Source organism: Myotis yumanensis, unplaced genomic scaffold (assembly GCF_028538775.1).
Source record: "Myotis yumanensis isolate MYYU_CA2020_CCGP unplaced genomic scaffold, mMyoYum1.0.hap1 SCAF_16, whole genome shotgun sequence".
NCBI classification, from domain to species: domain Eukaryota; kingdom Metazoa; phylum Chordata; class Mammalia; order Chiroptera; family Vespertilionidae; genus Myotis; species Myotis yumanensis.
This window is the reverse complement of record NW_027223767.1, coordinates 49,803,046-49,830,896: the sequence shown is the minus strand read 5'-3', so window position 1 is coordinate 49,830,896 and position 27,851 is coordinate 49,803,046. Positions and strand designations below refer to the sequence as shown.

Below are 27,851 nucleotides of genomic sequence, written 5' to 3'. Positions count from 1 at the left end.
AGGGAGGGGCCAGGTTGAAGCCCGCGCCCGGCGCGGAGCGGGGCGGTCATCAGCACCAGTTCCGCAGGCTGAGTGCAAGTCCCAGCCATGGCTCCCCGCTGCTGGCGCTGGTGGCCCTGGTCGGCATGGCCTCGGACCCGGCCGCCCCCCGCCGGGAGCACCCCGAGTAGGAGCTGGGCACCCCTGGGACTGGATGGGAACGCGGGGAGGAAGGCCTGCGAGCGCCGAATGGAAGGGTTGGAGCCCGACTGGGGCAGAGCTGGAGGGGGTCGAGAGAGGAGACGGGGGCGAGACTGGAGGCGTCCACTCACAGGGACAAGATGGGCTGGTGTACGGGGGCGGATGGGAGCCTGGGGGGTGAGGTGCCTAGGGTGAGATGAGGATCAACAAAGGTGAAAGGGGGAGACCATGATTCCACAGGTGGGAGAAGGGGTGAATGAGCGTGTATGGAGATCTGCAGGGCAAGAGAGAAGTCAGGGGAACCAGCGGTCGATAGGAATGAGGCGGGTCTATTGGGGAATGCAGGTTCCATGGAGGGAAGGGTTGGAGGTAATTGGAGCACCGTGGGAAGATCCACGGGGAGAGATTGGGGTGATACGGGGTCCGCTGGATGTGCTATTCTAGCTGGGTGGGTAGGAAATCCCGTAAGAAAAGTGAAGTACTGTGCAGCGCAACCTCAGGGGTGGGGGGGTGGGGGGGGGTGGGGGGGTGGGGGGGTAGGGGGGCTTGTTGAGTAGGTCATCGTCTGCGACATAGTAAGCTCATGCGTGAACTGTGGGGTTCTGAGTGAAGACACGGCCTTTGGGTTCAGATGAAATAAGGAACCCTGCAAACAGCAAAGCTTGGACAGAAAGGAGGGGAGCCCCACCTTGTGTTTAACACTGAGGCTGGTTTGGGAGTGGGAGGGAGTGTTGTTCTGACCCCCTCCCCTTCCCCACCCCCAGGCTCCCGCCAGCAGTTCTCCACGCAGGAGCAAACCCCCCAGATCTGTGTGGTGGGCAGTGGCCCGGCTGGCTTCTACACTGCCCAACACCTGCTCAAGGTAAGCCATGGCCCTCTGGTCTCTCACCCATTCACTTGCTGCTCCAATCTTGGGGGCAAGCCCACCCCTTTGGGTTTTAAAAGCACTTCTGGATCCCTGATGGGGAAGGGGCTCCCAGCTCATCTAGACAGGACACATTCTACATACTTTGTCACCTACATCGGGGGCTCCCCACTCTAGGTCCTCAGCTGTGAGAGAAGTGTTTGTGCCTCATGAGTGATGGTCGATGGTCAGGGCAGATGGTGCGCTGTGCCTCCTTGGCCAAGCCCTCAGGGAGCTGATGCAGACCTGCAGGATGACTCGATCCTGCCCCTCACTCATCCTCCCTTTCTTCTCTGTCTCCACTCTGCCCCCAGTATCCTGCATCTCGAGGCTCTGCCCCCTCTTCTCAGGGTTTTCTGGAACTTTATCCACTTCCTTGTGCTCTCCTCACCCTTGACCCCAGTCTCCCCACGCCATGCTGTTTTTTCAGCCTGCTCTGCACCCCACTCCCCTCCCCCAAAGGCCAGGGTCTCAAGGCTGACAGTATTGGCCTTGGTGAGCAGGGCCCCAAGATTACTAATTACCCTTGAGACTTTGCCAGACCTTGGACCTTGGTGGGAGGGAGGGAGGGGGAGCCATAGTGGGGCCTGAGGCCTGAGGTAGGTGGGCCCAGATCCTGGGGCTCGGAAGCCACCAGCCAGGCTTGGACTCAGACTGTTTATCTTGGTGCTGCCCATCCCTCTCCCTCCACAGTCCCGTGGGGGACTTATTAAAATGCACATTCATGGGCCCAGCCCAGGCCTAATCAAACTGTGGCTGGAGCCCAGGAGTCCACGATTTTGAACCCCCCGGGCAATCGGTGCCTGATTCCACAGGTGGTTCCTTCACTGAAGGGTTTTAGGGGAGGGACAGCCAGCACCCCATTTTGTATTTGGAGCTCTCTCTGCCTGCAGGGCAGACAGTGGGGTGGGGAGGCAGGGCTGGTGGCTGGGAGGAGTGGGGGGCTGCTGTGCAGCAGTGGGGAGGAGGAGGGGAGGATGGGGGAACCCACTGGACAGAGTGGAGGAGCCCCAGGTCTGGGCTCCGGGTGGGTGTATGGGAAGGAGAACAGGAGCAGGGAGGCGTGGTTTGGGGGAAAGGGAGTGGGTTGGGATCGTATCGGTTTGAGGTGTCTGGGGTGAGTCCAGGGCTCGCAGGTTTGGAGCTTGTGGCGGGGCTCTGGGCAGGAGGGAGAGAGTGGAATATCATCAAGTCCATGGGAATTTGAGGTCACAGGTGGGAGCCGATGAACCTTCCCCAGGGGGTATGTGCCTAGAGGGGACTGGGGGTCCCAGATTAGAAGAACCTCAGAGAAAGTTTCTGTTAGAAGGGGACAGATTAGATAAAAATAAAAAAGAAGAAGGGGGATGCCCTAGCTGGTTTGGCTCAGTTGATAGAGCATCGGTCTGTGGACTGAAGGGTCCCAGGTTTGATACTGGTCAAGGACATATGCCTGGGTTGTGGGCTCGATCCCCATAGTGGGCGTGCAGGAAGCAGCCGATCAATGGATTCTCTCTCATCATTGATGTTTCTATCTCTCCCTCTCCCTTCCTCTCTGAAATCAATAAAAATATATTTTAAAAAAGAAGAAGGGGGTGGGGCAGAGGAAGAGGGGATTGAAAAAGAACAGCTGGAGGGAGAGGAGGGAACTTCAAGCTTAGGGAGGAGAGGGCTCCCTGGGAGTCGAGGTCGGCCATGCAGGTTTATGGGGTTTAGCTTTATGGGGATGGCCTTGGAGAGAGCGGTGTGACCTAGAGGGAAGGACCCACAGCAGGAAGAATGGAAGATAACGTCGAGTTGTGTAAGGCGTCCGCCGGGCTCAGCAGTTTGAACTTTGACCTGTGGCAGTGGGCAGCGAGGGAAGATTCATGGGCGAGGCCGTGACTTGCAACAACAACAGTAATAATAATGCTAGCTTTGGCGGGTTGCACACTCACCGCGGTAAGCCCTGGGCTGAGTGCGTCAGGCCTTGCCTCACGCCAGGAGCTATGTCCTGTTGTACAGAGAAGGTAGAGAGCCAAAGAGGGGTGGGGTCGCCATGGCTCTGGACTCCAAAGCCAGCTCTACCAGGGCCACATCAGCGGGGTTTGAAGGGGGTGGGTCAGGTGCCGCCTGTGGCAGGCACCGACGGGGAGAGTCAGGAAACACGGACGGGCGGTGGGTGGTGGGTGGCGGGCGGCCTGGACTTGGTGCAGGCAATGGAGTGGCGGGAAAGGGGGACTTGGCCAAACGTGAGGGGGTGAGCACGAGCCTTTGTCGGGATGAGGGTGCCTGGCGGCAGGAGCTCCTTTGGCCTGAGTCCTGTTGAGTCGGGAGCGTTACAGCAGGAGCCAGGATGGGGTGCAAGGCAGGGCAGTGTGTCCTGGGAGATGCCTTGACTTCGAACCTGCTTAAGGCCCAGAGCCCCTCACTACCCTGACCTCCGGGCTGCTTCCCAACCACCCTGAAGGGGGTGCATCTGTCCCAGTTCACGGGGCTGGTGGGTGTCTGACCCCCACACTGTGCCCTCCCCCGGCCCCTCTAGGTGCCCTGGAACTAGCGTGTGAGCGAGGTTTTTTCCATACCTAGAGGGGGGCCACTTTTATCTCCCTCAGCCCCCATGGCTCCAGCTTGGTCCCCTGTCCGACAGGATGGTCTTGGAGACCAGAGCAAAGGCAGGCGTGACTTGCAAAGGGTGGTTCTCAGGCCTCCAGCCTGACCGGGCATGTCTCGGGGCGCCGAGGCTCTAAGGCGGGGCCCGTGGAACATCTGACCACGGAGCCGAGGCAGCTCCCCTGTCCCCTGCAGCAGAGGGAACGCTCGCCACCTTCCTGTGGCCGAGTTCTCTGTCCGCCCTTGGCTGGCAGGCCTCAAGGGCTGACCTCAGCGGCCCCATCCCTCGTGCCTGGCTCTCTAGGCAGATGGGGAGTCAGGGCCTCCTTGTGTCCTCTGCCCACTGCTCTGCCTGGAAAGGGGGGTGCGCCTGAGGGGGCCCAGCCCTCCCTGCACTCACCACCTGCTGCCCTCCCGCAGCACCACGCCCAGGCCCACGTGGACATCTATGAAAAGCAGCTCGTGCCCTTCGGCCTGGTGCGCTTTGGCGTGGCGCCCGACCACCCCGAGGTGAAGGTGGGTCTCTCTGGGCGCGGAGGGCAGGTTTGGAGACGTTGGTCAAGGCGAGGAGGGAAGAGAAGCTCCCTGGCCGCATGGATGACCCCAGAGCCTGCCCCTGAGACTCCATCCTGGGGACATTGTGGGGCGAGGGTGGCACAAGCATGGTCCCTGGAGCTGCCACATCCTCTCACCCTCCCACTCCGGGCCTGGCAGAATGTCGTCCACACCTTCACCCAGACGGCCCTCTCTGAGCGCTGTGCCTTCCTCGGCAACGTGGTTGTGGGCAGGGACGTGACCGTGCCGGAGCTGCGGGAGGCCTACCACGCTGTGGTGCTGGTGAGTGCACGTGGCGGGGGCAGGGCAGCAGCAGGAGGCAGAGGCTGAGGGATGGAAGGCATAGGGTGAGGCCCTGGGCGGGGGTCAGGGTGGAAGCCGAGGGGGCTGGTGGGCTGTCTGGCCCCACGACTGGCGCTGAGGGCCCTGGGTCTTTCCTCAGAGCTACGGAGCAGAGGACCACCGGGCCCTGGAAATCCCCGGCGAGGAGCTGCCTGGCGTGTTCTCGGCCCGGGCCTTTGTGGGCTGGTACAACGGGCTCCCTGAGAACCGGGAGGTGAGTTTGGGGAGCCCTCCTGCTGCCGGGGAAGAAGGAGCCATGGTCGAGGACTGGAAGGCTCCCGGGGAGATGAGAGGAGAGACGTCAGGCTGGTGAGGTGGGAGGTCAACTGTGGAAGAAAGGGGTGGGGTCAGGTGGGAGGGGGGGGCTGAGTGGAGGCTCAGATGGTAGGATTTCTCCAGTGTGGGGGAGCCCAGCTAGAGCCAAGGCTAGGGACACCCTATCCAGACCTCTCCCCTCCAGCTGGCACCGGACCTGAGCTGTGACACGGCCGTGATTCTGGGGCAGGGGAACGTGGCTCTGGACGTGGCCCGGATCCTGCTGACCCCACCTGAGCAGCTGGAGGTGAGTGGGGAGGTTAGGGGCAGGAGAGGGGGGGAGGCCACACTGGGGAGAGGAAGCCCCTGCTGCGGCTCAGTACTCATCCCTCCGCCCCGAGCTCCGTGCCTCCTTCCCCCGGCGTCAGGCAGTGCCTCCTGGAAGGCAGCCGGGAGCTTCCACTCATACAGCTCCCCTTTACTTTCCACACTCTGGCTACATGGGCCTAAAAAAAAAAAGCGTTCAGTGTGCACATACCACTGCCCCCCCCCCCGCCCCCCGCTGGGAACCCTCAGCTCACCTCCTGCTGGTTAATCTTTTCGTTCTTAGCTCAGTTGTCCCTTCAGGAAGCCTTATGCCTCCCTCTCATAGACTTGTCTACTGTTTCAAAGCATGTTGTGACCACTTTCATTTTACATTTATCATCAGTATTTGATAAGTATCTCTTCCTCCATCAGCTCAGAAGCTGTGTGAGGGCCGGCGCCATGCCTCTTGTGCACCATCAGCACCTCCCTCCCCCTGCCCCTTGCACGGTGCCCTCCCTGCACGTGGTAAACTTGTTGAGTGAGAGCATGCACCCGGTTTGCTACTAGTTTGAGCCATTTGCAGAATTGGCGGCAGTGCTCCATATGGCCACCAGGTGGGGGCAGAGGCACACTTTCCACTTTCCAGCTGTCTCCTTTCGCAGGCTCTGGGTAGGGACATGACTAAATGGAGAGGCTTAGAGTTGGATGACTTTAAGGTCCTCCTTTTGTGCCAGAAAACAGACATCACGGAGGCTTCCCTGGGGATACTGAGGCAGAGCCGGGTGAAGACGGTGTGGATAGTGGGCCGACGTGGACCCCTGCAAGTGGCTTTCACCATTAAGGTGCTGGGGCCAGAGAGAGAGGGGTCTGGGCCCCAAGAAGGTGGTCTTCCCTTGGGAGGGGGAGCAGGACAGAGCCTTTGGAATGCTGCTGCCAGATGGGGCGGTGAGGAGGGTGTCCCCTACCTGGCCTGGACCCTGGGGTGTGCTCAGGAGTGGGTAGTGCTCTGGGCCTGACCTCCTCACCTCCCCCACCCCCACCCCCACCCCAAGGAGCTTCGAGAGATGATTCAGTTGCCAGGCACCCGGCCCATTTTGGATCCCGCGGATTTCTTGGGCCTCCAGGACAGAATGAAGGGTGAGGGCCCTGGCCTGACCCCCAGCTCACTAGGGAGGGGATGGTCTAGGTCAGCGAGGGCTTGGGGAGGGCATTTGGGGAGAGGGCTGTACCCCAGGGACAGCCCTGAGATGCTCTGTGTTGCTGACAGAGATGCCCCGCCCGAGGAAGCGGCTGACGGAGCTGCTGCTTCGAACAGCCACGGAGAAGCCGGAGGGGGAGGAGGCTGCCCGCTGGGCAGCGGCCTCCCGAGCCTGGGGTCTCCGTTTTTTCCGAAGCCCCCAGCAGGTGCTGCCCTCACCAGACAGGCAGCGGGTGGCAGGCATCCGCCTGGCGGTCACCAGACTGGAGGTGAGTTTCCTGTTACCCAAAGACACCTCTGGTCTCAAGTCTCCTCACCTCAGCCGGGTGTTGCCCACACTCTCCCCAACAGGGTGTCGGTGAGACCGCCTGGGCAGTGCCCACTGGCGACACGGAGGACCTCCCTTGTGGGCTGGTGCTGAGCAGCGTTGGGTATAAGAGCCGCCCCATTGACCCCAGTGTGCCCTTTGACCCCAAACTTGGGGTCATCCCCAATACGGAGGGCCGGGTTGTGGATGTGCCAGGTGAGAGGGTGCAAGAAGGCTAGGCGCCACACTGTGCTGGGGGACAGGAAGGCTGCCGTCTCCTGGGTCGTTCACATTCATTCATTCATTTATCCAGGGACACGCCCTGGGGAACTGCTCGGGCGAGCCCCTCCTCCTCCTGGCCCTGGGGGAAGTTCCCAGTCTAGTTCGATGCCCCCCTATGTATGCTCTTAAGTTGTTCCATATACGGAGGGAGGCCTGGCTGGGCGAGGCCCTGCACTCAGTGCTGGGTTTGGCGATTAAAAAGCAGCCCCTGTCCATGGGCTTGCAGTCGGGTTAATTATCCACACACCTGTCTGTCCCTTCAGTAGAAGTTTACGAAGGGCCTGCTGAAACTGGAGGCGGGCAGGACCCAGCTCCTACCCCCAGGGCAGTGATGGCGAACCTTTTGAGCTCGGCGTGTCAGCATTTTGAAAAACCCTAACTTAACTCTGGTGCCGTGTCACATATAGAAATTTTTTGATATTTGCAACCATAGTAAAACTAAGACTTATATTTTTGATATTTATTTTATATATTTAAATGCCATTTAACAAAGAAAAATCAACCAAAAAAATGAGTTCGCGTGTCACCTCTGACACGCTTGTCATAGGTTCGCCATCACTGCCCTCGGGAGCTCCTGGTCTCCAGGGAAACAGGTGTAGGGGAGAGGGTATGGTAAACAGGTCCAGCAGAATCCCGGGAGATGGGCCTATGGCCACAGTGGGCCCACCTGCTGGGGCTGCTGGGAGGACTTGGGATGTTGGACATATGGGCACATGACTGTCCAGCCCCCTGCCCTTCCTTTACCCCTTCGTTACCCCTCCCCCCAGGCCTCTACTGCAGCGGCTGGGTGAAGCGGGGGCCCACGGGCGTCATCGCCACCACCATGACCGACAGCTTCTTCACCGGCCAGACCCTGCTGAAGGACCTGAAGGCCGGGTTGCTGCCATCGGGCCCCAGGCCTGGCTCTGCGGCCATCAAGGCCCTGCTCAGCAGCCGAGGTCTGAGCCCCTGGTGAACTCCTGGGAGGGGGGGTGGGCGGCCTGGGCCTTTCCATGGGAGGGGGTGCTCTGGGCTGGGATGGAGGAAGAGGCGGGGCGGTGACTCACTTCCCTCCGCCTCAGGGGTCCAGCCCATCTCCTTCTCCGACTGGGAGAAGCTGGATGCCAAGGAGGTGTCCCGGGGCCAGGCCGCTGGGAAGCCCAGGGAAAAGCTGCTGGATCCTCAGGAGATGCTTCGGCTGCTGGGGCGCTGAGCCCGGATCCCAGCCCGGCAGGGAGGGGAGTGCTGTGCAGAGGAGAGGGGCCGGGCTGGTCCGAGCAGGGCTCTGCACACAGCTGCACCCCCTGCCCGCCCTGGCCCAGGGCCTTGGCTGCCTCTTCCAGGGACCAATGAGCTCCCTCCTGCCAGAAGGTCACCCTTGCCAGCGTGGGTTTCACTCTCAGCGAGGAGATGACCTCAGTTAGGGCTGGTGCAGATGCAGGCTGACACCCCCCCCCCCCCCCCCCCCCTGCTGGACCGTGGAGGGTCACCAGGTCCAGAATATGCTGAAAATAAAACAGCCGCAACGGACAGCCAATGGTTGATGTGCCTGTGATTTCTTCTGGGGCCGGGGGTCACCTTCCAGCCGCAGCTCCCCTCCAGCCCCCAGGTGGCGCTGCAGAGCCAGCTCCCTGCTCTGGGGCCTCCGGGGGCTGGAGGTGGGTTTGGTAGCCAGACCTGGCCGGAACCCTCCCTTCTCTCTCCTTGGCCCTGCCGCTGTGGCCTGCCTGCCTTCTGCCCACACTCCAGGCACCCTGGCACCCGGGCCGGCCTGCTCTGCTGGTCTCACTGGTCGGCTACGGGTACAACCAAAACAAGAAAAGAGAAAGAGTGGGAGTGAGGGGACTGGGCAGCAGCTTGCCCACCCGTCCAGTGCGGGTGGGTCCCCTACTCCGTTCCCGGTGCCTCCCCTGCCCTGTCCGTTTCCAGCCAGGCCCCCAGGCCGACAGCACTAACATTTCCGTAGCGCTTCGCGATTCACAAAGCATGTTCACCGTCTACATGCCAGTCCCCAGGATGCTGGCCTCGCTTTGCAGACCGAGGGATCCTCGAGATTAGCTGGCCCAAGGTCACACAGCTCGTGAGCTTCGGGCTCGAACCCAGGGCTCCGGGCCGGTGTTTCCTCCGAGGCCGCCTTGGTTTCCAGCCTCGGTCTGGAGACACGGTCCTGAAGAGGGGCGAAGGGATCCAGGCGATGGCGCGCGGGCAGCCGGGAGGGGGTGGAGGAGCGCGGGTCCGGGCGGCGGGGCGGGCCCAGCCGGGGCGGGGCGGAGGCGCGGGCCGGGTGAGCGCTCGCTCTGCCACAGCCGGCGGGCGAGCCCCGGGAGCCCCAGGCGCGGCGCGCACCCAGCCCGGGACAGGGCCGGCCAGAGGGGCGCCGGGGCGGGGGCGGGGCGGGCCCAGCGTAGCCCAGCCCGCCAGGCCGCGCCACGGGCACGGGGCACCGGGCACCGGCCCGCGCTCCTGGGCTCTGGCGCTCGCCGAGCTCTGAGCTCCAGCGCGGAGCCGAGGCACCAGGAGGCGCACGGCGAGGGAGGCAGCCGGCGCGGCTCTGAGCGCGGGCGCAGGGCCCCTTCCCCGGTGAGTGGCAGGGGAGCCAGGGGCGCAAACTTCGCCAACTCGGGGCTGGTCTCGGGGGCCGCGCGGGAAAAGACGGCGGAGGCAGACGCAGGACGCACGGGGCGAGTCGGGCCGGTGCAGGAGCCGGAGGAGGGGGCGGCCGGGGGAACGGGACCCTCGGGGCCAGGCCTGGGCTTTGGACTCGGGCGGGAGGCGAGGAGGCGAGGAAGAGAGGCCGCGGTGACGGGCGCGCGGCGGACTTTTGGGAAGGATGCGGGCAAGGCGCCCAAGAGGTTCTTCTTTCTCCGGGGTCGCCTGGCCCTCCCTCCAGCTCCTTCGCCGGGCGCTGCGACAGCGCGGGGGATGGGCCGGTGCGGGGACGCGGGAGTCTGGGCTGCGGAACCCCCAACTGTTGCTGCTGGAAGCCGCTGGGGCGGGGAGCGGAGCCGTGAGCAGGGACCGCGGCTGGGTCCGAGCCGGGCGGGCTGGAGCGGGGAGGAAGCAGGGAAGACGGGGGGTGGGGTGGGGGGGGTGGGCTGTGGGTGCTCCAGGCGCCCGCTCTCCCGGCTCCCGGAGGTCCACTGAGCACCCTCAGAGCGCGCCTGCCTTCACCCCCTCCCTCCACCGCTATGAGCGTCTCAGCCTCCCCCCTACAGCACCCCCGCTCCTGCTTCCTCTCCTAGGCGGGCGAGAGCTCCCTCCTCTGACCCCAGCGAATCAGCGTGGGCTTTAGGGGGTGGCGGGATCTCCCCAAATGCTGGCCCTGCGCCCCACGGACCCAGGCTCCAGGACGAGAAAGGCGGGACGGAGAGGCCCTGGGAGAGCCGGGAGCCCGTGGCGCCCGGAGCCCGTGCCGCTGGCCTGGGCGACCGCACCAGCAGGTGGCTCTGTCCCCCGAGGCTTCGACCCTGATCCCCGACGGGGAAGGGAAGCGGAGCCGCTGCGGAAGGCGGGCCCTGGCTAGGCTGGGTGGGCAGGCCACGGCTTCCAGCGGACAGAGCATCCCCGAGGGGCGCCTCCCGACCCATCCGAAGGTCCTGCGGGTGAGTGAAGCGGGAATTCCGCCGGGCCCTGTGCTCGCCGCATGTCCACGCTGGTTCCCACCCCCAACCCCCCTGCTAGCCCGATGGGACTTCTGGCTCCATCCCCCCAGCCCTCTGACGGTGGCACCCCCTTGGCTGGGTCCCCAACGCTGGGCCCGGGGGAGGGAGATCGAGAGAAGGAGCCTGTTCTAGGTCGGTCTGTTCTGTCTCGGAGCCCGTCTAGTTTCTAGCGATGCCGGTCAGTTCCGTGTCTGTCTCTAAACTCCCTACCAGGCATTTGAATAGAACTTGAAGGGGACGGATAGGCCAGAAACTGGGCTGAAGGGTTTCCTCCAGGTCCGGGGGGCAGGCCCAGCTGTACCCCGCCCACAGCCCCGCCTGCAGGGCAGCTCCGAGCCACGCACCGCCAGCGGGGTTGCGGGCGACCACTCTGCTTGGGGGAGTGGGAGTGGGGGTGGGGGCCTAGGAGCCCGGACGCCCGCTGTGGGTGGCCGCGAGGCGGGGAGCACGGAGTGCGTGGTGCCCAGTTTGGCCGCCAGGAGGCGTGGCGCGAATCCCCGAGCCCGGAGTCACCCCGCGGCTGCCGCTGCCGCTGCCGCTACGGCTGCATCGCGCGCGAGTGTCCTTGAGCCGCGAGTGACGGTGGCTCTCGCCGCTCGAGCCCCCTCCTCCGCGGGGGGAGCCTGATGCCGCGTGCCCGGTGAATTATTTATCGCCTTTATCGCCGGCCTAAAAATACCCCGAACTTCACAGCCCTGGTGTAAGAGACTCCTGCCGAAGGTGGGGGGGGGGGGGGGGGTCCCGGGGGCGGGGGCAACGCGGGAGCAGCTGGGAGGCGGGTAGGTCTTGGAGGAGGAAGACCTCCGTGCGGGAACCGGTGGGGGTCGGCCCGAGGGCTGCCTTCGCTCCTGCCGCCTGGGTTCGGGTTCGGGTTCAGGCTCCGCAAAAGGGAGGGAGGGAAACCCGACGGCAGAGCAGAGGCCGCTCGCAGGAAGGACAGTGGATCCTCCAGTAGCTGAGGTCCCTCCGCTCGGGGAGCAGCTCAGGGGCTCCTGACCAGGCAGAGGGGAGCCCTCAGTGCCGGGGTGTGTGTGTGTGTGTGTGTGTGTGTGTGTGTGTTCGGAGCTTGCTAGAAGTTGGGGGAGCTGGGGTAGGGGTGAGGGAAAGAGTCCTAAGCAGGTGCCCAGGCCAGTCAAGGGGATCTGAGTGTCCCTGAGGACTGACCATTGCCACTCTCCCCCGGACCCTTTAGGGGGTCCATGTTCATCAAACATTAACTTACGCGTTTGTGAAAGGAATGGACCGCAGGTGGGTGGGCAGAGCTCTCTAAGGCAGCAGTCCACTGTGGGGCTGGGGCAACACTGAGGGGCAAATCCCTGCCAGGGGCAAATGACAGGAGCCCTCTCAGAGCCTGGATGCTCCTGAGTGGTGGGGAGGGGTGGGAGGCAGAGCACCCGGCCTAGAGCCCCGCCCAGACCCTAGGTCTTCTCACCCCCGCCCCGTGTCCAGAGCCTGATGGACTAAGGCCGGTGCCAAGTGGGAGAGGGACCCAGGTTGGGCTCTGGCAATTCTGGCATTTTGTCGTGGAGAACAGCCTGCGGGAGCAGCAGAGCAGGGCCTGGAGCTGAGGACGTGGGGGCTGTCTGGCCACCAGGCTGGCAGGAGAGTGGGGTCCAAGGAGGGGAGGGCCAAGTGGTCAGGGTGTATGGAGACCTGTCCATGGGATCCAGATGTCTGGACTCCATCTGTGGACATTAAGAAGCCACTGTGCTGTTTGAGGAGGAGTGTCCTGGCCAGTGCGTCCGGCAGGGTGGGCGGATGGGGGTGGAGAGGTGAGAGGCAGGGGAAGGTGAGTGGGAGGTGGGACTGGCCAGGGCTGGGGTCTGACCCTCCTGTCCTGCACTGGCTGGGTGCCGCGCGGTGACAATCTCCTGGGATCTCCCCATTGCTGTTTGAAGTTCAGAGACTGGCCTGCACGGGCCCCTCCTTCCAGGGGCGTCTGTGATCGCTCCTGGTGAGAGGCACATCCTGCCTCAACTTCCTCTGCTCCTCCGCTCCACTCCCAGAGGGCACATTCCCATCAGAGCGCGTCCCTGGGCCGTGCCCGGGAGCTGAGAGCCTGGGGCGTGCTGTCCACAGGAGAGAACGTGAGAGCTGACTGTGTAATTTAAAAATTTCTAGTAGTCGCCTTAGAAAAAGTAAGAAGAAACAGGCGAGCTTGATTTGAATAGTCTGTTTTATTTAACTCAATGCATCTAAAATGTTACTAATGTAATGCAACATAAAATGCTTAGGGAGATGTTTTACTTTATTTTTTCTTACTACATCTTCAATCTCCAGTGTGTATTTCGCACTTGTGGCACCTCCATGCGGACAAGCCGCATTTCCAGTGCCCAAGTCCCAGGGGAGGCGGCTGCTGTACTGGTCAGCATGTCTCTGAGCTCAGAGCTGGAAGGCAGAGGTGTCGGGGGGACCTCAGGGCTTCCCAGAGGGCGGGCAGCCTGCGGGGACTGGCAGTGTGGGCGCAGGTGAGCATGACAGGGTCCCATGCAGGTGTAACCTGCAATCCCTGATGGGTGGTGGCTGAGTGTGGCGTGGCATGGCACGCTTAGGTACCCTTCCCCGACTCACCGTGTCTCCAGGCTGACATCCTGCCAGTGTCCTGGGAAACCATACACGGGGGAGGTCTCAAGGGCGCCGAAATGAGCCCCAAATCCTCTTCTCGGAGGTTCAAGCAGGCCCACCCCGGTCACCCTTTGGCGTTCCCCTGTTCAGAAGTTCTGCCGGGGATGAGATGAAGAGGGAGAGGGCTGCAAAGCTATGGCCGGTGGCCAGCGGGGAGGGAGAGCTACGTCAGTGGGCACCGCTCACTGGCTTGGCTCTTGGTCCCAACCCAAAGCAATGACATTCATGTGGCAGGTGCACACGGCAGGCTCTGGGGTCCGGTTTACAAGGTCCCACACAGCAGTGGTGGCCTGGGAAGCAGCTCGTGTGTCAGACGCCGACCCACGCCCTGCACAGGTCGGTGGCGTCCCACTCGCTGTGGAAGAGCTGCTGCTGGCTGAGGCCGTGGGGGAGGGGAGGGATGTCCATGCAGCAGGAGGGGGCTCTGTGCCAGGCGGGCCTCGCAGAGCAAGGCCCCCTGGGGATGTTAGATTCAGTTTATAATGGAGAATGTAGCCGGGAGTGGAGGGTGGGGGTGGGGAGGAGGGGAGGGGAGTGTCACAGAGCTTTCTTACGCTGCTGAGGGCTGTCACCTGTAGGATAAGGATGCTGATCACAGTGGGTGGCCCTCACACTGCTGTGAAGTAGATCCTGTGATTATTGTAGGCCATAGAACCTGGCTCAGAGAGGGTGAGCAACTTCCCCAAGATCACCCAGCTAGTAAGCGCCAGAACTGGGACTTGAACTCGGGTCTGTTCGACTCAAATCCATGCACTTGGACACCAAACCTTCCTTGGGCAGAACCCAGCTGGACAGGTTCCCAAAGGTCTGGCTTTCTAGCCAAGCGTGCTGTTCAACAGGTGAATGGGAGTAATGAGCACGCACCCTGGCTCGAGTTCTTCCCAGCCCCTGCCCTTCGGCGCTGCCCTGGGGAGGCTCAGCTAACCTCTGCCTCTTTCTCTTTGTCTGTGTCTGTCTGTCCGCCTCTCTCTGCCTCTCTGTGGAGGGGTTTCCCCTCTTCTCTTCTATCCTCTGCATGTGTGTCCCCTTGGTTCTGCCGTCACCTCCTGTCTGTTCATGTTGTTCTCTGCCTCCTCTCCCTCCCTGTGCCTCTCCTCATCTCTCTGCAGGACACGCCAGTGGATATGGGTGGGGCCCTGGGGCCAGCCCTGCTGCTCACCTCACTCCTCGGTGCCTGGGCAGGGCTGGGCGCAGGGCCGGGCGAGCAGGCTGTGACTGTGGCCGTAGTGTTTGGCAGCTCGGGGCCGCCCCAGGCCCAGGCCCAGGCCCGGACCCGCCTCACCCCCCAGGGCTTCCTGGACCTGCCCTTGGAGATCCAGCCACTCACCGTGGGGGTCAACAACACCAACCCCAGCAGCCTCCTCACCCAGATCTGCTCGCTCCTGGGTGCGGCTCGCGTCCATGGCATCGTCTTTGAGGACAACGTGGGTACCGAGGCTGTGGCCCAGATCCTCGACTTCATCTCCTCCCAGACTCACGTGCCCATCCTCAGCATCAGTGGGGGCTCCGCTGTGGTCCTCACCCCCAAGGTGCCCATTCAAACTCATGTCCCCTCGTCCCTTGGGCCTGGGGTCAGGCTGGGGCTGGGGGAGCAGGGCTGAGTCTGAGCCAGGGGGAGACTCAGGCCTTGGGAAGTTGGAATAGGGTGGGACGGACAGGGAGGTGGAGACCGAGGGAGGAGAGGGAGGGAGGAGAAGGCTGTGGGAATGATGTTCTAGAAGATCACCATTCTGGGCTGCTCTCACGTGTTGTTCTCCAGATGAGAGGTGGGCAGGTGGCAAGCCCACCTCTGGCTGTGCTGGCAGCCCCGGCTGTGCTACCTTCTCTCTGCTTCTCTGGCCTTCCCTGGTCGGGCTCTAGACTCGGGGGTGGAGGGCCAGGCTGGGCATGGGACCCAGGAGATGTGCCTGCAGGAGAGAGCATCCAGAGGCCGTCACTGTCTGAAGCATGGGGGAGGCATGCCCTCAAAGAGCTTCCATCCCGTGGGGAGAAAGTTCTAGACAACAGTCCACTGTGACTGCGGTCACAGGAGAATAAGTATTCTGGAGGAAAAACACAGGACACCACAGGGGAGTCAGCGGGGCCCGTCTGGGTAGGGGGTTGCTCAGAGAAGGGCTCTTAAGAAAGGATATGGAAGCTGAGGCCTGGAGGCGGAGGGGAGGGGGCATGCGGTGTGGGTGTGGCGGGTGGGAGGGAGTGTCCCAGGCAGAGGCAGGCGGCGGGAGCACCCCGAGGTGAAGAACAGAGAGAAGCCTGGAAAGGGGGGTGGAGTCCGGCCACGTGGGAGGACACTTGGGTTTTGCCCTAAGTGGGGAGCTAAGGAATGTGTTCAGGGGAGGCTGATCTGAGTTGCCTTTCTTTATGATTATTTCTGTTACGGAGAGTCTTGAGCACACATACAGGTAGAAGAGCATAGCGACCGGATGTGCCCCCATCCACCCCTGCCCGACTCTGCCCATCCTTACCTCCACCCAGGCCACCCCTGCTATTATTGAAGCAAAGCCCAGACGCACTATTATTCCATCCATAAATCTTTACATGTGTATCTTTGCTAGATAAGGGCTTTAAAAGAAACCACCATCTACTATCACATCTAAAAATAATAAAAATTCCTTAACATCATCAAATAGCCAGCCATTGTTCAAATTCCCCCCATTGTCTCAGAAACGCCATAGAAGCTTATTTTTGTTTGTTTGCTTGGATCAGGAGCCAAGTTAGGTTCCCAGGTGGAATTGGCTGATATGACTTCCGAGTCTGTCTCTAGGCTCCTCCTCCATCTCTTTTTCCCTTGACATTGGTTTGTTGAAAGAACTGGGTTACCTGTTCTGTAGAGTTTTCCCAAATTTTCTTTTCTTTCTTTTCTTTTTAAAGATTGGGACAGTCGGAATACGGTGAATTCTTGGAGGGGCTGCGGTGGCCGTAGGGAGCCCTCAGTTAGGGGAGTGGCTGGCAGCCTTAGAGCCGTGGTTTGCACGGCCCGGGGGCTGGAGCTGGCGGTGGCAGAGGAGGAGGAGGAGGAGGAACGTTCTCCTCCCCAGGGCTCCGTGGAGGCTGGCCCTTCCCCGTGGCCTTTGGGCCCGATGACAGCTCTCAGCCCGGTGGTTCTCCACCCTCAGTTCTTTCGAAAGATCCTACAGCCAGCGCCCCAACTCCGAGACTGCGATTCGGTTGGTCTGGAACAGCGCGTCCTAAACCAGGGGGCTCGAGAATCACCCGAAGAGCTTGTTGAAATACAGATTCCCGGCGCCACCCCCCAGAGATTCTGATCCAGCAGGTGGGCAAGGCGCCCCAAAATTTGCATTTCCACAAGCTCCCAGGTGACGGGCAGGAGCGTGTAGAAAACTCTCCAGGTGACCTAATGGGCGGCCCCAGCTAGGAACCACGTCTGGGGCGGGAGGGCGGTCTTGCGGGGCTGGGCCTCCCTGGACTCAGCGCCAAGGCATCTAAGGGCGACCGAGGGCGCCGACGTTGGGGCGCGGGGCGGGGCTCGGCTCGCCCCGCCCCTCATGCCCCGCCCCTCCGCCCCCAGGAGCCGGGCTCCGCCTTCCTGCAGCTGGGCGTGTCCCTGGAGCAGCAGCTGCAGGTGCTGTTCAAGGTGCTGGAGGAGTACGACTGGAGCGCGTTCGCCGTCATCACCAGCCTGCACCCGGGCCACGCGCTCTTCCTCGAGGGCGTGCGCGCCGTCGCCGACGCCAGCTACCTGGGCTGGCGGCTGCTGGACGTGCTCACCCTGGAGCTGGGCCCCGGCGGGACGCGCGCGCACACCCAGCGCCTGCTGCGCCAGATCGACGCCCCGGTGCTGGTGGCCTACTGCTCGCGCGAGGAGGCCGAGGTGCTGTTCGAGGAGGCGGCGCACGCCGGCCTGGTGGGGCCCGGGCACGTGTGGCTGGTGCCCAGCCTGGCTCTGGGCAGCACCGACGCGCCCCCCGCTGTCTTCCCCGTGGGCCTCATCAGCGTGGTCACCGAGAGCTGGCGCCTCAGCCTGCGCCAGAAGGTCCGGGACGGCGTGGCCATCCTGGCCCTCGGCGCCCACGGCTACCGGCGCCAGCACGGCACCCTGCCCGCCCCGGCTGGGGACTGCCGCGGCCACCCCGGGCCGGTGAGCCCTGCCCGGGAGGCCTTCCACAGGTGGGCACCCGCCCAGGGCAGGGGGGTGCGCGCTTCAGGGGACCTGGGTGGCGGTGAGCTTGGTCTCGCTGGCTCCACGTCTCCCTGGCTGTGTGCCTGGGACCAAGTTACCTCACTTCTCTGGGCCTTAGCTTCTTAAAAACAACAACAAACAGATAGGGGGTGTGAGGGTGGGTGAGAATGGTGGCCGTCAATACAGGGAAACAGAAGCCACAATAAATGCTCCCTGTTGTCAGGTGGTGAGGCAGATGGGGGTTGGGGGGAGCTGCAGGCAGGGCTAAAGGACTGCCCAGCTTCTCCCCCGCCTACAGGCACCTACTGAACGTCACCTGGGAGGGCCGGGACTTCTCCTTCAGCCCCGGCGGGTACCTGGTCCAGCCCACCATGGTGGTGATCGCCCTCAACCGGCACCGCCTCTGGGAGATGGTGAGAAGGGGGTGAGCCCGGGGCCCTCCGTTTCCTCTCACCATGTCCCCGCCCCCTCCCGTGCCCACAGCTGAGCAGAGAGTCCCTTCTGTCCCTCATGCAGCCCCTCATCCCCAGGTCTCAGCTGAAACATCTCCACCGGAAGCCTTCCGGGTCCCCAGGTTGGGTGAGGCCCCTCAGCTCTGGGCTCCCACACACCCTGGCCCCCCTCCACTGCAGAACTTACCTTATCACATAGTCCTGCCCCTGTGGGAGGAGTAACCCACAGCTGTGCTGGCCAGGCTGACATGTAAACAAATAGAATTTGGGGAGATGGGGGCTTGAGAAGCGTGCAAAGCATTATGGGAGTAGAGAAGAGAGGCAGGAATTCGTTCTGCTTTTAAAGGAGGAAACTGGGGAAGGCGTCACAGCACTTGGGACATTGGGGCTGGGCTGTGCAGGGGTGAGTAGGAGCCCACCAGGAAGGGATACTAATCTGGTATAGACACAGGAGCAGCAGGGTGTGTGGCGTTTTTAAATGATGAGGAAGAAGAGTGGGGTGCTGGGTTAAGGGCTTTATACTAAGGTCAGGAAAATGAGTGACAGACTCAGGTGTGGGCTCTAGGCAGGTGCTGGGCGCGGCAGCAGTATGGAGGCTGGACAGGAAGCGTGGGGACCGGAGCGGGAGGAGGCTGCAGGGAGCCCTCCCTTTGGCCCGTGCCCAGCCCCTTCTGTTGAGCAAATGTCCCGCCCCAGGCCCTGCTCTGTCCTGCACCTCCAGTGTGGGACGGGGATTCAGGCCCTGGCGCCCCCCGCTCCCAGAGGTCTCACAGAGGGTGGGAGTCCTAGGGCTGGAGGTCCCGGGCTCAGGCCCGTCACCCTCTGCAGGTGGGGCGCTGGGACCACGGCGTCCTCCACATGAAGTACCCAGTGTGGCCTCGCTACAGTGCGTCCCTGCAGCCCGTGGTGGACAGCCGGCACCTGACCGTGGCCACGCTGGAAGAGCGGCCCTTCGTCATCGTGGAGAGCCCGGACCCTGGCACCGGCGGCTGTGTGCCCAACACCGTGCCCTGCCGAAGGCAGAGCAACCACACCTTCAGGTCCGTGAGGACTGGCAGGAGGCGAGCTGCGGTGGGATGGCAGGCGCTGGGGGTGGAGAGCCGGGTGGGGAGGAGCTGCCGGCTGACTCCTAGCGCTCTCGGTGGCAGCAGCGGGGACACAGCCCCCTACACCAAGCTCTGCTGCAAGGGCTTCTGCATCGACATCCTCAAGAAGCTGGCCAAGGTGGTCAAGTTCTCCTACGACCTGTACCTGGTGACCAATGGCAAGCACGGCAAGAGGGTGCGTGGCGTGTGGAACGGCATGATCGGCGAGGTAGGCCTGCCCGGGGTCCACCTGAGCCGCCCGCCAGCCCTGCTGTCCAGCCCCCCCCCCCCCCCCCCCCGCAACCCCAGCTGTCCTAAGGGGTTTCTTCCTGGGCTGGGGATCCTCGAGAGGGGGCCCCGGCCCAGCTCCTGAGGGTATCCCAGCTGGTAGGGGGGACCGGGCTGTCACCCATGAAGCCCCCTGGGGTGGTGAGCCCTGCAAGCAGAGCTCTGAGGGCCCCAGTGGGGAACTGACGGGGCTGGTGGTGCTAGAGGGCGGGAGGAGGTGGGGAGAGAGCTCCAGTGTGGGAGCCCCGCCCCCATGGCCCCAGGTGTACTACAAGCGGGCGGACATGGCCATCGGTTCCCTCACCATCAACGAGGAGCGCTCCGAGATCGTGGACTTCTCGGTGCCCTTCGTGGAGACGGGCATCAGTGTGATGGTGGCGCGAAGCAATGGCACCGTGTCCCCGTCGGCCTTCCTGGGTGCGGCTCGGCGGGCAGGGGTGGCTCTGGGCAGAGGGGCCCACACGGGGGCTGTGCGGAGCTCGGGGGGAGATGAGGAGTAAGAAGAGGAGTGTGGGGTGACCCTCCGGGGCAAGCACAGCAGCCTGGGTGCCTCTGAGCCTGGGTGTGGTGCAGGGTGGGGGCTGGAGGGGAGTGGGATAGAGGGTGGCCCCAGGTGAGGGACAGGAAAGCCAGGAGGCAGCTGGCCTCAGGATGCCTAGTCTGCTGGGACAGCGGAACAAGGGAGAAGCTCCTGGGGGCGTTGGAGAAACCCCCGAGCGTGGGAAGTGGTGCTCGTTTCTGACTTGACTGGGAAATCGGCATTTGTAGGGCAGCCCCTGTGCCAGGTGCCAGCTGGGCGCTGGGACACAGCGACAGTCCCGGCCTTCCCAGAGCGCCTCGCCGGGAGGTCAGCTGGGACTTGCAGTGTGGGGTTAGAGAGCCGTGAGGACAGGCGAGCCTCTCGGCCAGGAGCAGAGGAGGGAACCCAGCTCTGCCCCTTCCTGCTGTGTGGCCTTGGGCAAGTCGCTGAACCTCTCTGAGCGGGGTTCCTCTGCCACTTCATAGATAGGCATCGCACCAAAGGAGCAGCTGCTCATGGCAGCGATGGCTTCTACTCGGGGGGCCTGAAAGGTTGTGTCAGGTTGGCCTCCCAGCTCCTCGGGCCTTGGCTTCTGTGTCAGGAGGAGGAGTGAGATGTGACCTCTGAGGCCCCGGGGAGCACAGCCAGCTCATCTGCGTGGGGCCAGGGAGGGGAGCTCCAGGGCAGGAGTGTAGGCAGCAGGGCTGGCGCAGAGGGTGGGGAGGAGGACGGAGAAGTTCCTTGGGTTTGCTGATGTGGCTTCCTGGGCTGAGGCTCGCAGGGGGCTCGTGGGGGGGGGGGGGGGGCGGTACAGGTGAAGGCAGTTGCAGGCAGGGGGATGCAAGGGGGACGGGAAGGAGCGTGGGGATAGACATTTTCCGGAAAGGAAGTGGGGGGCAGAGAGGGGATGAGAGCCAGGGGCTGTGTGAAGTCAAAGGGAGGTGTCCTGGGAGGGGGCTGATGAGACCCTGTTCCAGGGCAGCTGGGATGGGAGACCAAGAAGGCGGGAGAGCCTCACCTCCCTTGGGGGGTGGGGTCTCTCCTGGGGCTCTGCTCAGTCCTGGGGCTGATGGAACCTGCCTTGACCATGGGGACCCACTTGTCCACCCCGTGCTCTGGGCTGTGGGGGGAGGGGCAGGGCCCAGGCCGCTGAGCCGCCTCCCTCGGTTCCCAGAGCCCTACAGCCCCTCGGTGTGGGTTATGATGTTCGTCATGTGCCTCACCGTGGTGGCCCTCACTGTCTTCATGTTCGAGTACTTCAGCCCCGTCAGCTACAACCAGAACCTCACCAGCGGCAAGAGTGAGCTGGCACGCGGGCCTGGGAGGAGGGGGCAGGGCCGGAGCACCTCAGAGGGGTGGGCGGACTTGCCCTGGGGTGGGGCTGGCCAGGGAGGGGGGTCCCCACCCAAGATAGAGTGGGGACAGAGCTGAGGAGTCGGGTGGGCTGAGACCTGGCCCCTCTTTGCTGGGCAAGAAGAGCCTCAGTGCCCACCCTCTCACCCCCAGAGTCTGGGGGCCCGTCCTTCACCATTGGCAAGTCCGTGTGGCTGCTGTGGGCACTGGTCTTCAACAACTCGGTGCCCATTGAGAACCCCCGGGGCACCACCAGCAAGATCATGGTCCTGGTCTGGGCTTTCTTTGCCGTCATCTTCCTGGCCAGCTACACTGCCAACCTGGCCGCCTTCATGATCCAGGAGCAGTACATCGACACTGTGTCCGGCCTCAGTGATAAGAAGGTTCTGGGGCCACGGCCAGTAGGGGGCGGGGGGAGGCCCAGGGCAGGAGCAGGCCTTGGGTGGGACACGGGACAGTCAGTAGAATGTGACCTGGAGGCCAGAGCAGGAAGGAGCTGGGGATTCTGGTGAGGTGGGGTGAGGTGGGGTGGGGTGGGGGGCAGGGGAGAGATGGCTCAGGTCCACTGACAAAGTGGCCTTGGGCAAGTCTCTCTTCATCCTGGCCTCAGTTTCCCCACAGGAGTGGCCTGAGCAGAATCTAAGACCATTCTGCTCAAGTGCAGACTATGGGGCTGGGACTGGGGGGTGGGGGAGGTGGTGCCTGGAAGGGTCGGGGGAGGGTCACGGACGGCGGCCACCCTCTGCCCGCAGTTTCAGCGGCCTCAGGATCAGTACCCACCCTTTCGCTTCGGCACAGTGCCCAACGGCAGCACGGAGCGCAATATTCGCAGCAACTACCGGGACATGCACACCCACATGGTCAAGTTCAACCAGCGCTCCGTGGAGGACGCACTCACCAGCCTCAAGATGGGGTGGGTATCAGCCCTGTACTCACCTGTCTCCCCCGATGTCTCCCCAGTGGCCAGCTCCGTCCCTGCCTGAGCGACCTGCGCTGGGGACAGTGAGGCTGGGCCGTCCTGTAGGACTGACTCCTGGGGGCGGGCGGTGAGGAGGTCTTAGGGCAGAGTGAAGCGGAAACAAAAGATGGACTCTCTCAGGTGGTCCAGATGTGCCGCTGTGGTGCTGACCAGGGTGCGGCCTTGCCCTGAGGTGGAGGTTGTGACCTTTTTAGGGTCTTAGGGACAAGAAGGGCTGCGCAGAGAGGGTGTGTCCTCTGGGGGTAGAGAGTCCCCTGGCCTCTCTGAGGAGGAGGGTAGGTGGGGTCCCCGAGCTGTGGGAGGGGCTGTGGTCATCCAGCCTTCCTGGGTGCTGGCCCCCATACGATCCCTGCCCTGAGGGCTCCGCCTGTCCCTAGGAAGCTGGACGCCTTCATCTATGATGCCGCTGTCCTCAACTACATGGCGGGCAAGGATGAGGGCTGCAAGCTGGTCACCATTGGCTCCGGCAAGGTCTTTGCCACCACCGGCTACGGCATCGCCATGCAGAAGGAGTCCCACTGGAAGCGAGCCATCGACCTGGCGCTCCTGCAGTTCCTGGGGGATGGTGGGTGCTGTTGCTGCTGGGGGCTGAGGGGGGGGGGCGTCCAGGGTGGGCCACTGAGCCTGAGTGGGACGGCTGTTCGATGGCTGGTCAGCATCACCACCGTTCTCGAGCCCCCAGGGAGAGGGCTCCGGGGTGAGAGATTAGGGCAGTGTGTGTGTGTGTGGGGGGGGGGGGGGGGATTTGGAGGGACTGGATGGAGACCTGGGGAAGAGATGGCTTTGCAGGGAGGGAGGGAGAAATAGGGTTGGGGAGTCCCTTGAGGGCAGGAAGACAGGAAGGAGCTCAGGCCACAGTGGGGTTGGGGGTGGCTGAACTTTCTTTTTCCATCACGAGATGACCTGGGTAGTGCCAAGGGCCGGCCTAGTCCCAGAGTCGAGGCCCAGCTGGCCGTGGCACCAGGGCTCCCATGTGTGAGGAGTCCAGCTGAACCTGCCCCCAAACCCAGGGAGAGCTTTGAGTTCAGAGTGCAACCCTATTCGATAATAATGGTCTGATTCCCCATCAGGACCAGAGATCGGCGAGAGGAAGGACCACGGGGGTGTTTGTGGTTTCCTCGGGGTCCAGGCCTTGTGTCTGTGTGCCCAGCTCCATGCCTGGCATGTAGGGGCCAATAAGTGTTCAATGAATAAGTGATTGGTAACATGTACCCAGCCAGCAAGGTTTTACTAGGCATGAGGGGGGCGGGGATGTCAAAGGCTGGCACTGCCCACTCAGCCCCACTGTGCTGTCCTTTCTTCCTGCTTGTTGATGCCCCGACCCCGAATCCTGTCCCTGCCTGGCCCTATCCATGTGGCCCTACAAGGGCTGGCACCCTGGCTCCAGACCCTTCTTGCTCCAGATGTGGGTGATCATTGGGAGGGTCCTTCCTGAGCTAGGTGTGCCCCCCCGCCCAGGGGAGACCCAGAAGCTGGAGACGGTGTGGCTCTCGGGGATCTGCCAGAACGAGAAGAACGAGGTGATGAGCAGCAAGCTGGACATCGACAACATGGCGGGCGTCTTCTACATGCTGCTCGTGGCCATGGGGCTGGCCTTGCTGGTCTTCGCGTGGGAGCACCTGGTCTACTGGAAGCTGCGCCACTCGGTGCCCAGCACATCCCGGCTGGACCTCCTGCTGGCCTTCAGCAGGGTGGGTACCGCCCCGCCCTAGGCGGCGCCAGCGTTCGGCGCACCGACCCAGATAAGTCAGAGGTAGCCATGGCCCCGCTCACAGATGTAAAAACGGGGGGTCCCCCAGTGGCCTGGCCGGCGGCATCACAGCCCCGGGGCTCCCTGCGGCCGCCAGGCTCCTCCGCTGGACCCTCCCTGCCTGACTCCCCGCGTGGCTTTCAAAGGGGTTAACTTCTTGGAGCCGCAGGGAGTCCTGGGTAATCTCACAGCAGCCCAAGGCCCGGCACAGGGGGGCGCGTAACAAGTGTTAGTTGCTTCCCAGGACTTAGAGGTGCCTGGGCTGGTGCCTAGACAGGGAGGGGCCCCGGAGAGGAGGGCGCGCTCACAGCGGGTCTCGCGCCCCCGCCCAGGGCATCTACAGCTGCTTCGGCGGGGTGCAGAGCCCGGCCAGCCCCGCGCGGCCGCCCAGCCCCGACCCCTCGGCCAGCTCCGCGCAGGCCAGCGTGCTCAAGATGCTGCAGGCGGCGCGCGACATGGTGACCTCGGCCGGCGTGAGTAGCTCCCTGGACCGCGCCACGCGCACCATTGAGAAATGGGGCAGCCGCCGTGCGCCCCTGACTCCCGCCTGCCCGGGCCCTCGGCCGCCCACCCCGCGCCGGCCCCCCGACCCGGGCTCCAGAGGCAGCGGCCGCGCCGCGCTGGGGCGCAGGACCCCGCAGCTGCCGGGCCGCCCCCCGACGCCAAGGCCGCCCCTGCCCAGCGGTTCCCGGGTGTGCGGCCGGCCCGCCTGGGAGGTGCGGTGGCCGGTGCGGACCCGGCGCTGCGGGCGGCACCTCTCGGCCTCCGAGCGGCGAGCGCTCCCGGAGCGCCCCCTGTCGCCCGAGCGCTGCCACTACAGCTCCTTCCCCCGAGTCGACCGGTCGGGACGGCCCTTCCTCCCGCTCTTCCCGGATTCCCCGGAGCCGGAGGATCTGCCCCTGCTCGGGCCGGAGCAGCTGGCCCGGAGGGAGGCCCTGCTGCACGCCGCCTGGGCCCGGGGCCCCCGCGCGCGCCACGCTTCCCTGCCCAGCGCGGTCGGCGAGGCCTTCGCCCGGCCCAGCGCGCTGTCCGCCAGGTGCGCCCGCCCGGCCTGCGGGCGCTTGGCACAGGCGCAGTCCCTGTGGCTGCCGTCCTACAGGGAGGCCTGTCAGGACCGCGCGTGGGCAGGGGTCCCCGCCTGGCCCCACAGACAGCACGCCTGCCTCTGTGCCCATGCCCACCTGCCGCTCTGCTGGAGGGCTGTCTGCCCTCACCTCCCTCCCTGTGCCAGCCGTGGACCCTGGCTCGCTGGGGCCGGGGAGCCTCCGGGGCACAGGAGCAGGACCCTGGGGCTGAGTACAGGCTACAGGGACAGTGGGGGGCCCGGAGAGGTCAGCAGGGCGGCCTGTGGGACGCAGGGCTTCCTGGGACCTTGCACCTGGAGGCGCATCAACAGCTTGGAGTCGGAAGTGTGAGGTGTCGCCTGCTCTGGCTCCTGGTCAGCTGGGTCCTCCACGTGACGCTGCCAGCGTTAGGGGCGGGCAGGCGTGGGCTTTTCTGACTTTTGCCATGAAATCCTGGCCATGGAGCCCAGTGAGTGTCCTCCGTGAGTGACCTCAGCAGCCTTGGGTCCTTGTGGGTTCAGTTCTTGCTGTCCCCTCATCGTGCCCAACCTTCCCAGGACCTGGAGTCAGGGAGCAGGGGGTCTCCCTTCCTGCTGTCAGCCAGTCCTGGTCCTGGCTGGGGGTGTGTGTGTGTGTGGGAGCACGGAGGCTGGAACTCGGGGATGGGGCAGGGCTGTTCCGCCCCTTTGCTCTGCTGGCTGGAGTTTCTTCTCAGAGCGTTGGGACATTAAACAAACCTTTTACAACCCACTGGTCCTGGCTTCCTCATTCTGCATCCTTTGGACACTAGGAGCATCATGGGAGCACCCCAGGCGGGGTGTCTGCCTAGAGCAGGCCGGAGCTCCCTCTGGGCGAGTGTCTGGGAGGAGAGGCTGAGAGAGGCTCCAGGGGCAGAGCCATGTGGTATTCAGGGCCAGGCCCACCCACCTGGTGCCAGGTGTGACCCATGTGCTCAGCCCGGGGCTGGGTGGTGATGGATGGGGTTTCTCCTGCAGTTTCCTTTAAAAGAGGCTGCTGCCAGGGGCTGTGGGGGTCCTTCCTGCCAGGAGCCCGTCTGGGAGCCTGGCTGTCGTGGTGGAGACGCAGAGGGAGGTCTGTGGTGGGGCTGGTGGCATTGCTGGCATTCTCTCCATGATGGCTCCGCACTGCCTGCTGGTTCTGGAAGCCTGGCACAGGGGCTTCCCAGGTTGGGCACGGCTCAGCCTCCCTGGTACTGGGACTCCTCGGGAAGGAGGTCAGAGAATCAGCCCACAGCCCCAGTCTTGCTCCTCCCTCGGGGCTCCTGGCTCTCCCTCCTTTCTCTGTCACATGTCATCAGCCCTGGGCCTGATGGCTCTTGCTTGCAATTCTCAATGTTTCCACATCTGCGGTTCCATTTAGCTCCCACAATGACTGTGAAGCGAGCGAGCATGCACTCATTCTTCTATTCATTCCACAAACATGAACCCGGTGAGCGTGATGGCTGCCATCAGGCCCCTTAACTGCAGAGCATAGAAAGCCTGGGGCCTTGCCATTCTCGACAAGTTCAAGTTCAGTGAGGCAGGGCAGAAATGAGCCCCATGGAGGGGGGAGGAGGCCGGGAGGACAGCTGGATGCCCACACCGCGAGCAGCCCCTGCCCAGTGCCCTTTCCCACACAGCTCCTCACGTCCCCTCGTCAGTCTCGAGGCTCCACTGCTGGGACTGGGCCACGAAACCTGGCCGTGTTCTGTTGGGTTTTTAGAGCTGAAACGGTAGCGTGTGGGACATTGCTAATCCCTCCCATTCTTGGCCGGAGAGCCTGACACCCCCAGGACGGGCGGCCAGTCCGTTGCTGTCAGCCTCCTGTTCTCTGCCCTCTGGCGTTTCATGGACCCAGGTCCAGGACTGGGGCTCTGTCTCAGGCGGCGGGTACGAGTCTAGGTGAGTGCCAGGCCAGCACCTGGAAGGGAGCTTGACGTTGATGGCAGCCACTGGTGGTGAGAGGGTTAACTGCTGGCCACCAGCCTGACCCCTTCTACCCCTGGGGTCTGAGCACAGCCCTGGGCTGAAGGCAGCAGCAGGTGGGGCTGCGAGGAGTCACGAGGTCCAGGATGCTCTCAGCTCAGTGCCCAGGATCATTAATAACCAAGAGCTGGAAAGATAATTAAGGGCCAAATGTGGAACTGAGCCTGCTGTTGGCCGGCTCCAAGGAGGAGCCGGTCCTGCTCCTGGGGCCAGGCTCTTGGCCGCCTCGTTCCTTCTCTAGGAATGAATTCTGGGGACAAGCGAGCCTGATGGGAAGTAGGGGCAGGAAGGACGCTCTCTGCATCTTCAGAGCTGGGTTGGTCTGGCTTCCCAACCTCCTGCTCCTCCGAGGGGGCACCGAGGAGGTCCTGCACTATCCAGGGGAAGGGACGAAGCCTGGCAGGAGGGAGGAGGGGGCTGACCATGTCAGGAAGGCCGGAGATGTCCAGTCATGATACACAAGGGCCTGTGTGGCAAAGAGCAAGCTGCATCCACCCAGACAGACACCCCAACGTTGGCGGGACCCAGGGGAGGCCCTTGGTCACTGGTTTCAGGAACAGGGCATCTTCACTCTCTCACCTGTTCCCTCCTGTCGCTGCTGTCGCTGGGCCCCCTGCTGTCTTTCTGAGCAACTCATGTTTACGACACCTTTTTCCTGGGAACCAGATGTGTGTGTGTGTGTGTGTGTGTGTGTGTGCAGAACTTAGAAAAGAACAGGCATGATGTCCTTGGTCAGGAGACCTGGCTTCAGTCTGGCTCTTTGTTTTTTAGTTTATTATTATTTTTAATCTTTATTGTTGAGAGTATTACAGTTGCCCCCCCCCCTCTTACCCCCCTACTTGCTCCCCCTCCACCCAGTTCCCAACCTGCACCAGGCCTTCACCACCCTACTGTCTGTGTCCATAGGTAAGATCTTTGGTTAATCTCTTCCCACCCCCTCCCCCGCCCCCTCTGAGATTCATCTGTCTATTCCATGCTTCCATGCCTCTGATTCTGTTTTATTCGCCAGTTTATTTTGTTCATTAGATTTCTTGTTTATTTTGATTTTTAGATTCAGTTGTTGATAGA

At 63.2% G+C, this 27,851-nt stretch overlaps 2 protein-coding genes across 11 annotated transcripts; both read left to right on the top strand.

Moving 5' to 3' along the window:
- Positions 1 to 20: 20 nt before the first annotated feature.
- Positions 21 to 8,409, top strand: FDXR (ferredoxin reductase). Of its 3 annotated transcripts, XM_070394575.1 has the most exons (14): positions 22 to 166; positions 350 to 357; positions 793 to 873; positions 956 to 1,042; positions 4,076 to 4,171; positions 4,370 to 4,492; positions 4,653 to 4,766; positions 5,013 to 5,114; positions 5,848 to 5,955; positions 6,166 to 6,250; positions 6,381 to 6,580; positions 6,663 to 6,834; positions 7,668 to 7,838; positions 7,962 to 8,189. In XM_070394575.1, exons 1-14 carry the CDS (start codon positions 88 to 90, stop codon positions 8,090 to 8,092), a joined length of 1,557 nt encoding a protein of 518 aa, XP_070250676.1. In that variant the 5' UTR covers positions 22 to 87; the 3' UTR covers positions 8,093 to 8,189. The 3 variants fall into 3 exon arrangements, with proteins under 3 accessions (XP_070250675.1, XP_070250676.1, XP_070250674.1); XM_070394573.1 differs by lacking the exons at positions 350 to 357; positions 793 to 873 and having other exon boundaries at positions 23 to 166; positions 945 to 1,042; XM_070394574.1 differs by lacking the exons at positions 350 to 357; positions 793 to 873; positions 6,663 to 6,834 and having other exon boundaries at positions 21 to 166; positions 945 to 1,042; positions 6,508 to 6,580; positions 7,962 to 8,409.
- Positions 8,410 to 9,394: 985 nt separating this feature from the next.
- GRIN2C (glutamate ionotropic receptor NMDA type subunit 2C) lies at positions 9,395 to 25,531 on the top strand. 8 transcript variants are annotated; one of them, XM_070394530.1, is made up of 13 exons: positions 9,395 to 9,459; positions 14,276 to 14,695; positions 16,696 to 17,294; positions 17,606 to 17,720; positions 18,588 to 18,799; positions 18,908 to 19,073; positions 19,396 to 19,549; positions 20,827 to 20,952; positions 21,159 to 21,388; positions 21,758 to 21,918; positions 22,362 to 22,549; positions 23,443 to 23,675; positions 24,067 to 25,531. In XM_070394530.1, exons 2-13 carry the CDS (start codon positions 14,291 to 14,293, stop codon positions 25,147 to 25,149), a joined length of 3,672 nt encoding a protein of 1,223 aa, XP_070250631.1. In that variant the 5' UTR covers positions 9,395 to 9,459; positions 14,276 to 14,290; the 3' UTR covers positions 25,150 to 25,531. The 8 variants fall into 8 exon arrangements, with proteins under 8 accessions (XP_070250631.1, XP_070250637.1, XP_070250636.1 ...); XM_070394536.1 differs by lacking the exon at positions 9,395 to 9,459 and adding an exon at positions 10,256 to 10,481 and having other exon boundaries at positions 18,911 to 19,073; XM_070394535.1 differs by lacking the exon at positions 9,395 to 9,459 and adding an exon at positions 10,256 to 10,481.
- The last annotated feature ends 2,320 nt before the right edge of the window (positions 25,532 to 27,851 follow it).

Excerpts from the sequence above, each read along its gene's own strand:
- FDXR (XM_070394575.1), top strand. The coding sequence starts at position 88 with ATGGCTCCCCGCTGCTGGCGCTGGTGGCCCTGGTCGGCATGGCCTCGG. Across the intron at positions 5,115-5,847 it reads CCCCACCTGAGCAGCTGGAG|AAAACAGACATCACGGAGGC; the intron begins GTGAGTGGGGAG and ends CTTTTGTGCCAG. Across the intron at positions 6,251-6,380 it reads CCTCCAGGACAGAATGAAGG|AGATGCCCCGCCCGAGGAAG; the intron begins GTGAGGGCCCTG and ends TGTTGCTGACAG.
- GRIN2C (XM_070394530.1), top strand. The coding sequence starts at position 14,291 with ATGGGTGGGGCCCTGGGGCCAGCCCTGCTGCTCACCTCACTCCTCGGT. Across the intron at positions 21,389-21,757 it reads CCGGCCTCAGTGATAAGAAG|TTTCAGCGGCCTCAGGATCA; the intron begins GTTCTGGGGCCA and ends CTCTGCCCGCAG. Across the intron at positions 21,919-22,361 it reads CTCACCAGCCTCAAGATGGG|GAAGCTGGACGCCTTCATCT; the intron begins GTGGGTATCAGC and ends GCCTGTCCCTAG.